Raw genomic sequence first — 15,567 nt, 5'->3', positions numbered from 1 at the left:
TTTATTCAATTATTCTCCCCGTAAGTACTCATGGATATTTAGTCTCTGAGTTATAATGTAGTTCTTTAATTGTTTTGCTGCTCACATTGTCCCAGATTTGGTGAGTGAGAGTTTCCTCGAGTTGGCTGCTGTGGGAAGGGCTCATCGGGGAGTCCGGGTCTGACTGGTGGGCTGGTGTTAATACGAGTCAGGATTCCAGTGAAAGGCGGAGATAAGCAAGCTTGGCAATTTGACTGTTGAGCCACATCTTTAGGGCTTGATTCCTGCATCTAAAAGCTTTTATGTGATTGCATTCACCGAGGAAGGCCACCCTGTTAGGCAACACTCTTTTCTCGCTTTTTAAAAACAGTGAGAAGAAAGGCATTTTCCCAAGGAAGGAACGAAAACAAGTTGATGGCGCCTTTGGGTTTGTTTCTGTTGTACCTGTTGTGTCCATATTTCCAAGAAGCTGCAGGTTCTTGCTGATTTATGTCCCTAGGCAGGCGAGATTGTGAAAGACTTGCAGGTATTCCTAGAACCCTCTTTGTTGTTGTTGTTTTTTTTTTTACTTTAGCTTTTCAGTGGGCAAACGTGTTTATACTAGAAGAGTCCTTTAACAATGGGCAGTAAAAATGAAGCCGAACGCTGTGGAGGCCATTGGAAGGGAATGCCCTTTTAGGGGGGGCGGGGTGAGGGTGCTGTGCTGCTCTGCAGACGTGAAGGCATCGTGGCTCAGGGCTGTCTGGGCTGGGGTATGTAAAAACACAGACCACACGGACAGGTGCAACGCGGTGAAACGCTGGCTCTTTGTTCCGCACCAGCCAGACGTAGAAGCTCGGCGTTAGTGGTCAAATGGCTGATTCCTCTGCTGTGCTGTGAACTCAGCCGGGAGTGTGATCAAGGCGATGTTGGGAGAATGCTCCAAGCCTCTTGGCTGTGGTGGATGACGAGAGGTTCAAATGGCCCATTTCATCCACTGGTTTTGACCGTTTTTCTCAAACCTGGGTTAGAATTGCCTGGGGAGAGTGGCGTAAAGCAGCAGGTACTGCTAGAGGTTCTAGTTCTGTGGCCTGAGGTGAGGCCTGAGCATCTGTTTCGTTTTGTCTGTTGGCTTGTTTTTAGTGTCCTAGGTGGTCCTAATTCATAAGCCAGATCTAGTGGATGCTACTTGTGACATCCTCAGGCAGTTAAATGTACTCGTTTCTCACGTTCCTCTTAAATCACCACATCCTAAGTTAGAAGACACATATATGGGGCAGAAACTAAAGATAGACTTGAGTTGCAAACTCGAGCGGATTTCTTAGCCTCTTTAAGTCTAGTTTTGTCATCTGCAAAAAGGGATTAATAATGGCACCTACCTCATCGTTTTTGAAGGATTAAGTGATACGTTGCATGTAAAACATTTAGCACAACTTCTGGCACATACTAGGAACTCAATAATTCATTTAATTATTTATTATTATTTTTAACCACTTCTTACTTAAAAAAATTTTTTTTAATCCTCACACGAGGATATGCTTATTGATTTTAGAGAGAACATTGATCGGTTGCCTTCCCTAAGTGCCCTGACTGGGACTCAGACCCGCATCTTTCGGTGGGTGCACCGGACAACCCCGTGAGCCACCCGGGCCGGGCCGTTGTTACTGTTTCACGACATGCAGCCTGTTACAGGAGAGTGGTGGCTTTGGAACCGTCCCTTTTGCCTCAGTCCTGGCTCTGTCACTTCCCAGCTCGGGGCCCCTAAGTAAACGCCTTACTTTCTCTCACCCTCCGGCCTCTTGTCTGTAAAAATATGAATCGGTGGGTACAGTGACTGTTATGGGAAAGTGCTCAAGACCAGGGGAGTGCTCAGTAAGCGCTTCTGCGACCTTCCCTTTCATTCCACACAACTTAGAGCCACGGAAAAAAGTGCTTTCAAGAACATCATGGACTTTGGGTGGCCAGGCTATGTGAGAAGACATTCTGACCAGTGGCCTTTGGGGCTGTGACTGGCTGCTGGGAGCTGGTTCCTTGGGGGAACGGTGGTGGGCCTGAATGGTGACCAGAGCTTGCAGGAAGGGAGTCGTGGTGACCTGCCCTGCCCTTCCATGTCACCCGTTGGCTCATGTCTCCAGTTTACGTTGTGCTTCACTTGTGATGACCATGTAATTCTCAAGCCAACATGGTGGCTGGGATTCTGTCCTTTTAACCTTGACCACGCTTTGATTGAGAGGTAAGTGTATCCTGTGGCTTAAAAAGGACCCACCATCTTAGCACTCCACCGGACCGCCTACCAGATCACAACTTTTATTGTCTTAGTCCATAATCTCTTACTGCAGGGGCCCTCCGGGTACTTATGCAGCTTTCTGGCTTCATAGGATTGTAAGAAATCCAAGTGTACTTACTCTACCTTACCACGTACTTGGTCGCCGAGAATGGCAAAAGGACAGTGGCCGAAGGGGATAGAAAGTTGTGTCATGAACTGAATTCTCAAGTTATTAGTACACTTGGTGGTTCTTGTTGGTGCCTGTTTGTACTAGAGCGGGCCCCACTGCTGTGGTGATGGAAGCGATTCGGCCTTTCTCCTTTCTCCTTCCATTTCTCTCTCCCCTCAGTAGCATCAGTACTTTAACTCAATCCAAGGAGGGTATTAAGATGACCTTTAAGAGCTGATAAGAAATGTGCCTTAAGTCTATCATATAGTTTATCAAGATACCTTTAGTGACTGGAATGAATTTCATGCTTGGTTCACACCCATCCTCAGACTATTATAGTTTAGCTTTAGTGGACACCTGACTCCAAAAAAACAAACAAACTGTGAAGGTAATATATGATTGCTAATCAATTATCCTTTTGAGTTATACCATTATTTTTTTTTCTGGAAGCGAATATTAAAGGGTTGTAATTTTCTAATACCTGTTTAAAATATGCAGTTTGCCTAGGATCATCTAGGAAATCCTTTTTCATGGTTTATTAAAATGGAAAGGAGAAGAAATAAATTTGAATTACAGTCTAATTTTATTTGTACTGTTAGCAGTCTTCTCTCTATGGTGTGCGTATGTCTTCCATGAAAGACTCACGGCATCTAATATAAGTAATTCCAGGACATTGGAAATAAGGGGGAATCGTTATCTTCTCTGGGCATTGTGTTTCTGAGGTGTGACGGTGGAGGCATGTTGAAAGGGAGAGGGGTGCACTGTCAAGAGGGTTCTTGTAATGCTGCCAGGTAGATGCTGACAGAGCACGCTGTGAGGTGATTTGGAGCAGGGAGCCTCGGGTTCCTGTGAGCTGGTCCTCTGTTGAAATGATGCAGCAATCCTTTCCCAATCCTATTAAAAATGAGGTAACGGATGGACTGCCCCTCCACGCGCTTCTTCCGTTAAGTCTTCGGCACCTGCTATTTTTGCAACAACTGAAAAAGAGAGCGTAGTTATGTAGTTATTTTAAATGTAAGAAATCAGGACTTTGTGGAGTTCTGCATAAAGTTCTGCAGCTCCCCCAGCTCAGCGGAGTTCCAGAGCGGCCGACCAGGGGCACTGATGAAGCCAAGCTCCCCAGGGCCCCCGTTAAGAGAGGGCTTCGGGGAGTGTCTGACAGCAGGTGTAGGTACTATGTCCTGTAAAAGGCAGTTCTGGTGCTGCTCTTGTGGGTTCCCTGTGGGCCAGCAGCTTATCTAACCCTGTTATCTAGTCAGCAGGGAAGAATCCTGTTGCTTTATTTACTCACCTTACCAATCCTTTCAGACAAGCCATCCAGGGGGGGTGCTGCTGGGAGTGGGGCTGGGAGTGTAAGGCTAGGGCTGAGACAGGCAGGTCTAGGTGGGCAGCAGCGAGAAAGGAAGCAGGCTGCTTTCCTTTGTGGAAGTGCCCCTGCCTGGCTCTTTGGAGCTTGTTTCTCCCTAAACGCTTTCTTTTTAACTAGATCATAGGAAGTATTTGCTTTTCTGAGCTGATCCAGGCAAATAGATGCGTAATAAAGAGTGTCAGGTCTGGCCTGCTATATTGATTTTTAAAAGTCGTTCTGTTGAAGAGGGAAATCACTTACCAGGATGATTCATCATCAAATTATAAATCTGGTGCATATGCAAATTTTAAATTGTTCAGTATTTCAGTAAGTGAATACATTACCAAGACTGGATGACAGAAGCCCCCGGAAGAGACAGTTGGGAGTGGGTAAGACTAGAGCGAAAGGGGGAGGTGGATGTTTTCTTTTAGTACATGGGGATTCAAAATGGCCTCTCTACCTTATAAACGTCATGTTCTTTGAAGCCACTGCAAGTCTTCAGCAGGGTGTACCCATTGGCATTTTTGGGTAAAGCGTCTATATGTCTATTTTAGTTTAATTAGAAGCTAAGTAGTGTGGGAGGCGTGTGGAGCGGGAAGAGGCGGCAGGGGAATTCTGTCTTACATTACATTTTGGTAGAAACTTCAGATGCCAGAAAGCGATGATTGGCAGGATATGGTTTGTAAATTGAGCAAATTCTAAGAAGTGGAGGCGGTAGACTAAAAACCATGGGATCTGAAAAGACAGCAAGACTAGGCATAGAGGAGTAAGGAGCTTTTCAAACATAGGTTGGAGGCTCAGTAGATGTTAGTTCCGCTGTTCTTTTTCCTACAGTGGGAAATGACAATTTCCCATTGTGCTTAAGCACACGTGGGTGACGGTGCTGCCTCCTGGATTGTTCGGTGGGAAAAATTAGCTCCTGCGTTCCCGAGTGGATGTAGAGATACGAATATCTACAAATAACTGGATGGAGAAATGAAGATTGCTGAGCTGGGTGCCGTGAAAGCGAAGCTGTGGAAACAGCCAGCACTCTCCCCAGGAGTGAATGGATTAGATGGGGCACATGCACTCCCAGCAAGACAGCCCACAGTATGGAGCCCAGGAGCTGGCATGTGAACAATCAAAAACCAAAGAGTTCCAGAGAGGACAAACCCTGGTGGACCGGGTGGGTGGGAGGAGCTTCGCCTCGGAGGCGACTGCACAAACCTGGACTTGGGAGTCTGGTGGGATGCAGGAAAGTGTCAGGGGAGACTGAGGGCTTTCTGCTGTGGAGAAGGGCATGTGCGGAGGTATTGGAGTGGCAGGTTCTTCTGATGAGTACATCTTGAAGAATAAAGAACCCAGTAGCGCCCTAGCCGGTTTGGCTCAGTGGATAGAGTGTTGGCCTGTGGACTAAAGGGTCCCGGGTTCGATTCCGGCCCAGGGCCCATACCTGGGTTGCGGGCTTAATCCCTGGCCCTGGTCAGGGTGCATGCAGAAGGCAACCAAATCGATGTGTCTCTCACATCAATGTTTCTCTCTCTCTGTCTCCCTCCCTCCCTTCCACTCTCTCTAAAAATCAATGGGTTAACAAACAAACAAAAAAAGAACCCAGGTAGTGAGGTGGAAAGAGACTACTAGTTGCCGGTTGGCGGCAGACTGTGGTGGACCCCGAAGGGCAGGCTGGGGGTGTGTGGACAGATGCACATAAGCAATGGAGCCCCACTGTCAGTTGAGGGGGCGGTTTAGAGACATTGTGTAGGGGAGGGTTGGCAGGGACAACTCCTGGGCCTTCCACTGCTGCGTATCGTGTGCCCTTACGGTACAATGATTTCTACTTGGTTCTGATTTTTTCCCCTTTTTCTTTTAAAATAGACTCTCCAGAGAAGAATTTCCAATCCATACCTTGAGCACACTTCTTCCCAGGTATGATTCTTTTCTCTCTTACTGTGTTTTATGAAACAGTGGTCCGCAGACCCTGATGTAGAATTCTCTAGTTACAGCTGTCCTCTGTGCTCCTGACCATGCCGTCTCCTTCACCGGGTGACACAGCCAGAGTCAGATGGGATGTCCTGATAACTGGGTCAGAATTCAAGATGTTCACTAGATAGGAAAAAAGATTTCCCCATCTTCCACGTCCTTTGCATGAATGCATTATCAATATGGCAGAGTTTAATACATAATATAAACATGTTCAATTTCCTGTAAAGAAACACTGTATTAAAAAATAGTGTATATTTAACACTGAAAACTGGCAAGGGGATTATTCATACTTACATTTATCTAATAGCAGAATATCACCATATGCTAATTGGTGAGAAAAGATGAGAGCATCTATCATGTTGTCAAAGAGTTGCGTTTTTAAAACAACAGGAACCTGGGAGCTTTGTGAGGACAGAGACCTTTTTGGCCTTTTTCCATGATTATGTCCCCAGCATCATTAAACATTTTCCTGAATGACTGAGGGACTGCATCCTGGTACCACATCAGGACCAGTCAAGTGTCAGCTGACTTACACCTCTCTTAGGGTAATAGTTTCTGTCATCTGACTTGTTCATGTTCTTCTTAAGTTTTAACGTGTTAAAAGGAAGTCATTTTTTGTCCTCACTTTCTCATAGGGTTGTGTTTAGGAGGTGATAACAGGAAAATTAAAAAGTGTAAGGATGGGGTTGAATCATTCCATGTTAAGTTATAATCAACATATTATCCATTTGTTTGCTTCGAGTGAAGATATATATTTCATAGAGGCAAAATTTTGTAGGTGCAGAAAGAGTTCTCCAAGAAACAAGGGAACAGATATGAATACCTACCCCCTGTGTATACAAATTCTCATCAGCCTTTACTTATGAAGACAGTTCATTGTCACTCGGCTCCTTCATTAGGGCAGCACAATGCACTCGGGGGAGAGGGGCAACTGTGGGGGAAGGAGATGTATTAAAGGACATAAGCCTTTCTGGATCTAAGGAATGTCCCTTCATCCTTTAAGAACCAGAGACTCATCTGGGCAAATTAGAAGATTGAAAAGTTTTTTTATCTGCTCGCTGGAATTGCGAAGTAGAGGAAACCATGATTCTTAGAATTAACTATGAACTCTGCAGTGGAGTGACCCTTAAACGCAGAGCAGACAACAGCCTGCTCTCAAATTGTTGTGGTGCAAGATGTCCACGAGACAGGGAAAAATTAGTTTCCCATCTCCTGAGTCCTTTACATGGATGCGTTATCAATATGGCAGACTTCATGCATAATAAAAACAGCCTTTGATTTGCCCTATTGATAGAAACACCATGTTTTTAGTAATAAAAACAGTGGGTATTTCACACTAAAAACTTAGGTAAAATATATTATTTGTAATTATAGTTAAAGCCGTTTAGCATATGGAAAATAGCTGTTAGAGCTTTATAGCATAAATGAACCAACAGCAAAAGTAAAATAAAGTAGGTAGCTGTGTTTGTAGCTGCATAAGTGTCTTCAGCTTATGGATTTGGTCATCATTTTTTTTTTTATATATAGTATGCCCACAAATTATGGCATGATGGTTCTACAGTTACAGGGAATGTTTGTTTTTTCCACTTAGATTTATGGGGAGAATTCTTCTTGTGCAGGAAGAGCACTGAGGAATATCATTATCGTCCAGGCAGCTGATCTGATCAAGGACAGAGCGAACCTCAAGGGATTTTACAGGTAACACAGTTTTCTAACATCTTGTCAGAAACTCTCCTTATGAAAAAAAAAAGTGTGAAAATCTTAAGCTTGATCACAGAGACAGGCTGTATCAGGAGCAGGAGGGGTTGGTCAGTTTGTGTGAAGTGTCCTTTTGGGTCACTGGTGATGACGTGTCTCTTCTTTAAACTTAGTGAAGTGTTTGTTGACAGTTGGGGTCTGGCATCTCCAGGTGTGGATGGGTTCCTGAGAGAGCCTCTGCTTCCTCTGAGCTGGGATAGTTTAGCATAATTTTATTGGGCGTGTCCTACACGGCTACGTCAATAAATATAGGCCCCCTTCAGGGACCTTATCGAGGCTCGAAGAGGACTCTCAGGCCCATGGGCTGAGAGAACCGTTGCTCAGCTCGCCAGGTGGGAGTGAGAATCCCCTTGGGTGCTGTGAAGAGCGGGAGGGGCAGGTTGGCATAGGGATGGCATTTCTCCGCCTTGGCTAGTAAATAAGGGCAGAGGCGCTAGAGTAAATGGGTGGGTTAGAGGCCTGCTTTAAAGTACAGCTGGACCAAGAGAGTAGTCACTTGGAAAGTTTGGAGCCCATATTTTCATTTTCTGGAGGTTAAAAAAAAACACAAAAGTTTTTTAAATATATTTTTATTGATTTCAGAGAGGAAGGAAGAGGGAGCGAGAGATAGAAACATCAATGATGAGAGAGAATTATTGATTGGCTGCCTCCTGCATGCGCCCCCCCCCCCACCACTGGGGATCGAGCCCGCAACCCGGGCATGTGCCCTTGACCGGTATCGAACCCGGGACCCTTCAGTCCACAGGCTGACGCTCCATCCACCAAGCCAAACCGGCTAGGGCCAAAAGCTTTTTTATTAGTCTTCCATATTTTATGTTAAGTAAAGATATTAAACCACATCAAACAATACCAGAAGAAAACTACAAAAGGAAAAAAAAAAACTATCATTGATTTTCATTATTCTTTCTTATAGAAATGAAATCGTAATACCATAAAGAATAGGAAGAATACTCAGAATAAATGACAGCAAAAAAAAGTAGGAAAAATTCCCAGGATAAAGGTCATTTCTTTAACTAAACTTAGACATGTCTGATTTTTTTTTTTAAACAAGAACTGTACAAAGTCTTTGGGTTTAGTTGTGAGTGAGCCAATGGGATTCATTAAAATTTTTTTTTATTGACTAGAGAGAGAGAGAGAGAAAGAAATTTGTTGTTCCACTTATTTATGCAGTCACTGGTTGAGTCTTGCATGAGCACTGACTGGAGAGCGAACTCACAACCTTGGGGTATCGGGATGATGCTCTAACCAAATGAGCTCTCCAGCAGGGTTCATGGGATTCATTTTCGCTACACATGAGGCTGCGTGCAATGTCTGTCACTGTTGGGTTTCGTTTCTGTATGCGATCTCTATGGATATAGATTTGAAAAAGAATGGCGAGATATACATTAGTTGGCCTCATGGAAAGAACCATCCATCCAAGTTAGAACATACTGGTGGGAATAGAATGAGGAAAGAGCATGTGTTTTTGCTATTTCAGATTCCCGGTGGTCAGCCCAGAACCTCCCTTCTTTTAGAATCTAAGGACTGATGCATGTTCTGGGTATAAAGACAAAGTGCCAATATGGTGGCCCAGAAGGGATCATTTTCGTGTGTCTGGTAGTGAATTAAGGGGAAGTGTTCCCTATGCACCACACGAGAATTACTGTCAGAGCTGGTCTCCGAATAGCATCGCCCCATTTATATTCGAGACTAGAGTTGTGTCTGCACTATCATGAAATAATTGCTAAAAATGTAACCGAAGGAAGCTAAGAGATAGCAAATGTTCAGCTCCAGAGATTGTTAAAAGAATGCTTTGTTATGGCAATCACATGGCCTTGTACCTAGTCACCTCCGTATCTCAATGTTCCTACCTAATGTGCGACTGTGGTGAGGTCTGCATGTCCTCGGAACAGTTTCTATGTTCAGGACAATGGCGAACATACACCGGGAATAAGAGCGGCTGTCCGTATTCAGATTGCTCCCTTCCCACCGTCTCTGTTTTCCTCCTCACTGCTCCTTAAATCCTGTGCATCTGGGCATTTTAACTGGTTTGTTGCGGGCCTGGTCAGAAGTCAGGGGAGGATGAGTTAAATGCAGAGGCATCTCACCTCCTTGCTAACTGCCGTCAGGGCATTGCTGTGTTTTCACATATGGACTCAGCCCTGACCCCCAAACAGAGTGAGCTCTTCCCAATGACAAGGTAGAGCTGGGGGTTGGGGCTTTGTGGTCACCAGCATCACCAGGGAGCCAGTTAGAATCGAGGACTCTCGGGCCCCACCCGGCCGTCCTGCCTCAGAATCTGCAGGTTAGCCAGATCTCTCAGGTAATGCTTAACCATGATTTTGAGGAGCCCCCGTCTGAGAAATTTCTCCGCCATCACCTGTGAACAAACATGCACGCCCACCCATCCTTTTGCAATTTAACAGTTTGGTTTATTCAGTAAATGTTCCATCATGTCCTTTCATGTTCCACACAGTAGGTTGAGGAGCTGGACTGTTCTGAGAATAAGGATTACAAACGATACAGTGTTTAATCCGTGTGATAACTGTGCTTCGAGCAATTAGTGTGAAGATGCTGGCTAATTGACAGAGGTGTTGAGGAATTAATTAACACTTTAAGCCTTTCACATGATAGGTGTCCTATCGAATTAGAAGTTAATATTGGTCTAATTGACTGTTTTGTTGTGATCTGTTTTCTCATTTTGTTTAAAAAAAACACATCCATTTATTTGACTGTTAATCTGTTTAATGTCTTAATGCTAACCTGCAATTAAACATGTCCGGTATTGCCTTAATTGCCTTAGAGCATCTTACAAACAGTAGCACTGTACCTAAAAACTGTGATGCATTATCAAAAGCTAGAATGTTTGATCAGATCTCTCAACAGAAAAAGCTTTTTTTTTTCTTCACTCTAGAAAATGTAGCGTCTCATGGCATATCTTTGTTTTGTTGGTTACTGTGTGATTTCTAGCTGTCTGTGCCTATGCCAATCACAGGAGATAGGCAATATTTTTCTGTTTTAGGAATACAAATAAAGTTTACATCTTTTGGTCCTTAAATACCAAATGTAGAATGAACATAGCCATTTACATGATACGTCATCTTTTTAAAAATCATTCTGGTGACAATTTCTCATAAGAGAGAGTGGGATTCAATGAAATTTCTGCAAATGCAAATCTACATTTCAGCAAGCTTTCCTCTTTGGGTTTCTCATCACAGGCTCATAAAGATGGAAAGGGGGCATGAGATACTTGTTGTAACACCAAGATTGGACAGTCTTTGAATATAGTTGTATATTTGAGGACAGGTTACAGAGACTATGTTGTGTGTGTGTGGTTAGTGGAATCCTTCACACACATCTGCATTTGTGGGTGTTATGATCTAGGTTCCTTAGCTAGATTGCTTAGATTACATTAAAAAGATTCACAGTCAAATGGATTGCCCTTTGAGACAAACTCTAAGATTTAATCTCTGAAAAGTAGCAAACAAAATTCTCTATCACCCACTGTGTTCCAGCTTTGCCGAACCCTCTTGGAATTATTTTGTTCTCATTAAAGAGACTAGATAAGCCCTGGCCGGTGTGGCTCAGCTGCTTGGGCGTCACCCCATGCGCTAGAAGGTCGCTGGTTCGATTCCAGGTCAGGGTACACGCCCAGATTGTGCACTCAGTCCCGAGTAGGGGCATCCAAGTAGGGCGTGCAGGAGGCAGCCGATCAATTTTTCTTTCACATAGATGTTTCTCTCTTCTTTTCCATTCCTCTCCCCCAAAATCAATTAAAACTGTTGTTTTTTTTAAAAAAGAGACTAGCCAGAACCTCGTCCCAACTGGGCGTGCGCTCGATGCCCAGGGCACGCATGTCCTGCACATGTGTTTGTCACGTGACCTCACAACGGCCAACAGGTGCTCCAGGATTTGGGGGACAAAGCGCGGCCCCGCGAGCAGTTGTGGTGGGAGAGCGGTGGGTCTAGAGGTGACTCGCCCTTCGCCAGCTGCTGCACTGCCTAATCCCCTGCCGCCCCACTGCCCCGCAACCATGCGAAGCCACGTCCAAGGAGCAGCCCAAGGAGGGAGTGAAGACAGAGAATGACCACATCAATCTGAAAGTGGCCAGGCAGGATGGCCCCGTGGTCCAGTTCAAGATTAAGAGACACACCCCACTGAGCAATCTGATGAAGGCCTCCTGCGAGCGGCAGGGCTGGCCAATGAGACAGATTAGATTCCGGTTCGATGGGCAGCCAGTGAATGAAGCAGATACCCCAGTCCCGTTGGACATGGAGGATGAAGAAGACACCATGGCCGTGTTCCAGCAGCCGACAGGAGGCTCAAGGGTGACTGGCTGACGCGTGGGGTGTGGTCTATAGAGGGGCCAGCCCACTTTGTCACCGTCCTAGCATTTGCTGTTGAACACGTGACCATGCCAATCACCAAGGAGCCTGCAGGAACCAAGGACATCCACAAAAATTCCTTTCCCCTGTGACATCCTGCGGGTGCCACTCAAAACACTCTGCAGGGGCGAATCCTTACCTGGAACCGGGCCAGCCAGTGTCATGTGTTTAGGAAAATGAGTTGCAAGGTTTTGGGGGTTTGCTTTTGCTCTCATTTTTGTCTCCCCCCCTCTTACAACATTTCCCCGAAGCTTGTTGTGTGAATGTCCCTTTTTAGTTTAGACGGGGATCTTACCCCCCTGCTTATTCCATTGTAGAGCGCTCACATCACCAAAGTGGGGGTGCTTCTGTGGGGGGGGGGGCAAGTTTTGGGAGCATTGTGGGGAGACAAACCTCCACTTAACTGTTTCTTGTAGGTCCACTTACTGTCCTGTAGGTTTCTTCAATGCTAAATATTGCAAGTTTGTGAGAATATGGTAAAGTTGAAGGGAGAATACAGGAATGCTTTTTAAAAATATATTTTATTGATATTTTACAGAGAGGAAGAGAGAGAGATAGAGAGTTAGAAACATCGAGGAGAGAGAAACATCGATCAGCTGCCTCCTGCACACTCCCTACCGGGAATGTGCCCGCAACCAAGGTACATGCCCTTGACCGGAATCGAAACTGGGACCCTTGAGTCCGCAGGCCGACGCTCTATCCACTGAGCCAAACCGGTTAGGGCTGGAATGCTTTTTAAAAGGTGAAAAGGAAAATACCTGAGTCCCTCAGTAGCATGGGCCTGGGCGCTCAGTTCCTCTCGTGTCCCGTGGCGTAGGGCCAGGCCCAGGGCCCCTAATAGTGCATGGGCAAAACAGGGCACAGCAGATACTGGCTTTCCCCCTTCCTTTTTAAAAAAAGTTTTCAATTACAGTTTATATTCCATATTATTTTGTATTAGTTGCAGGTGTCCCCTTTTATTTTTATTTTTTTAATTGTTTGAAGTATTACAAATAGTAGTACATATGTCTCCTTTTTTTTCCCCCCATTGACCTCCCCCCGGCCTCCCCTTCCCCCAGTACATGCCCTTACCTGTCACCCCCAGTGTCTTGTATCCATTAGTTATGCTTATATGCATGCATACAAGTCCTTCGGTTGATCTCTTACAGCCCCCCCCCCCCCCCACAGGTGTCCCCTTTTAATACAGAGGAAAGCAATTCCCATATTTCTCCGTTGGCAGTGGTATTGTGGCTTCAGATTTCTTCCAGTATTTGCTTCTGATGAATAATTATGGTCTTTCTATAAAAAAGTACGATTAAGTATTGCTGATGTTCTTGTGTCAAAGAGCTACTTCAAAGAGTGGTTACAAATGGGCCCCGTGCAAAGACGACTTCTTGTTGTTCTCACGGGCTGTGCTCTGCTGTTTCCTGGCATTGGCTGTGGTTTCATTTCTGTGAAACATTTTGGAACCTGTGCCTATTAAACGTTCAGTTCTCCTCCTGCCCTTCTCTATGGAACCCCTGCTGCCTGATGGCCCTGCTCTGCCTCGTTCTGGTGCCTGGACAGAGCGACCGGGACCATCATCTCTTGCTTGCCCAGAGTCTTGCCTTTCCTTTGTGTTTTGCTGTTGGGGTGTGGATGTGGTGGCTGCTGGCTCTGCTGTTTGTTCACAATTTGTACATTCTTTGTTGTCCTTTACTACTGTAAACAGTAAATATAGTTTGATATTCTGTCTCTTATATTAAATATTGCATTTGAAAAAAAGAAGAGACTAGATAAAAATCTGTAAATGGTGGAACCAAAATCTATCACCACCAACTTGAGGTACTTGTCTTGCCAAGGCAGAAGCATTATCTTTCTATAAAGGACTGCTAAATTCATTTTTTAATTTATGCAAACTTAGGTATTTTGAGAACTTACTGTGTACTTGGACTGTCCTAGTTGTTGGGGTATAATAGTGAGTTATACTGCATAGTCCTTGGTCTTCTGAAATGTATTCTTAAGTGAAGAATGCAGATATTATTCATTCAGAAAGACGTATCATTATTAAATGTTAGGTGACTTGAAGAAAAAGTATAAGAGAATTTGATTCCAAGTCTCTCTAAGGAAGTAATATTTGAGCTAAAATCTGAAAGTGGAATGAATCAGAGGTACATGTCATGTATTATTGAGTCACTTGTTTTAAAAAGCAAGCACATGAGAGGGATGCTGTTAAATACCAATTTTTTGGCAAATGAGTGGCCACAATGTCTCATGTGAATGGCTTTGTTTTTTGCAGGCGAAGCTGTGTTGGATCAGAACTGGTCGACTGGCTTCTGGAACACTGTCCTTTCGTCCAGTGCAGATCCACGGCCATAGGGGTCTGGCAGCTCCTACTGGACATGGGGATTCTGTCATCAGGTTAGTAGGACATGTTTGGAAGGCACAGAATCATTATTTTATTAAGTGGCCAGACCAAAATATACTTGATATTCTAGTTACCTGGATGCACATTGGTTTTGCAGATAAATATTTGCATTCTCTCTTATTTTATAAATAAAAGTGATAGGTCATCTTTTGATTGTTATTTCTCTCACACTTTTTGTAAAAATAGTTAGGTACCTGCTGATTCATAGACATCTATCTGCCTGTAAGAGTTGTTCGCGTACCCCCCCCTCCCTTCTCTACTCAAAATGCTGATCACAATTTTTTTAAATCAGTGACATTTTTAGTTGCCCTAAATGTGTGATTTATCTTGCTTTACTTAGAATTATCATCAGAGACTGATTTTATGAGTGGAATGTGTATGCCATTTTGATTGACTAAGTAATCATGAACAGTTAGAGATATGACCTATAAAAATTAGCTGTTTAAACAGAACATAAAATTGCTGTTAACTAGAAACTAAAAAGATAGTTGATATCTCTTTTCTTTGTTGAGCCCAGGGTTTTGGAGAATAGGAGTGATGCAATCTGATTTTTTTTTTTTTTAGCTCTTTCACAGAGTTGCTCGTTGGTCAATGTTGGTTGCCCACCCCACTTCCTTTTTTTTCTTTAGGTAATAAATATTGAGGTCCAGAGAACATAGTAAGGTTCAGAAAGGCATAACCCAAGACCCACGGTGGAAGAGTGGTTCAGATGGGGTTAGGGGTATAATCTTAGTGAGTAAATAATAACTAACACCTGATTCTCTTATTTAGAAAACTAGAGGCCCATTGCATGAAGAGACTTGTGCAATAGGCCTTCCTTCCCCTGGCTGCTGGCACCGGTTTTCCTCCAGCACCCAGGACCCCGGCCTTTGCTCTGTGCCACCTTCAGTCTTCACTTTGGGCAGAGCGCTGCTCCTGTAGCTCCCTCCGACCTCACCCTCTACCCTCCCCTTCATAGCAGGCTTCCTGCCCCACCCAGCCACTCCGTGCCTGCATTCATGTTGCCCAGAGGCCGGGAGCAGCTGGGGGGAGGGGCCACCACCGTCTTAATTTGCATACTCACTCCTGATTGGCTGGTGGGCGAAGCGAAGTGACAGTCAATTTGCATTTTCTCTTTTATTAGTGTAGATCATTTAGCTACCTTTGAGCAATGTTATCAGCTTGCTTGAGAGATTCCACAAAACATTTTGTGTTAATATTTTTTTTGAAAAGTCCCCAGTCCCAATTCCTTTAAAATGGTGTTTACCAACCTTGATAGTGTTAACATTTTGGGCTAGATAGTTCTTAGTTGTAAGGGACTGGCCCGTACCTTGTAGAATGTGTAGTAGCATCTCTTTCTTCCACCCACCAGATGTC

At 44.4% G+C, this 15,567-nt stretch overlaps 1 protein-coding gene across 4 annotated transcripts in view; it reads left to right on the top strand.

Moving 5' to 3' along the window:
* The window catches only part of RAPGEF5 (Rap guanine nucleotide exchange factor 5), a 279,765-nt gene that overhangs the window by 115,360 nt on the left and 148,838 nt on the right, over positions 1-15,567 (top strand). For all 4 annotated transcript variants that reach the window (XR_013960501.1, XM_080666447.1, XM_080666445.1 and 1 more), the window contains exons 2-4: positions 5,596-5,646; positions 7,295-7,401; positions 14,083-14,204. Coding sequence is in view for 3 of the 4 variants with exons in the window: in XM_080666447.1 (XP_080522573.1) it covers positions 5,596-5,646; positions 7,295-7,401; positions 14,083-14,204 (280 nt within the window). In the remaining variant the exon portion in view is untranslated. The remainder of the gene's footprint in view (positions 1-5,595; positions 5,647-7,294; positions 7,402-14,082; positions 14,205-15,567) is intronic.

The sequence above is a fragment of the Plecotus auritus genome (genome assembly GCF_963455305.1).
Source record: "Plecotus auritus genome assembly, chromosome: 4".
Taxonomy (NCBI): Eukaryota; Metazoa; Chordata; class Mammalia; order Chiroptera; family Vespertilionidae; genus Plecotus; species Plecotus auritus.
This window is presented reverse-complemented; position numbering and strand designations above follow the sequence as displayed.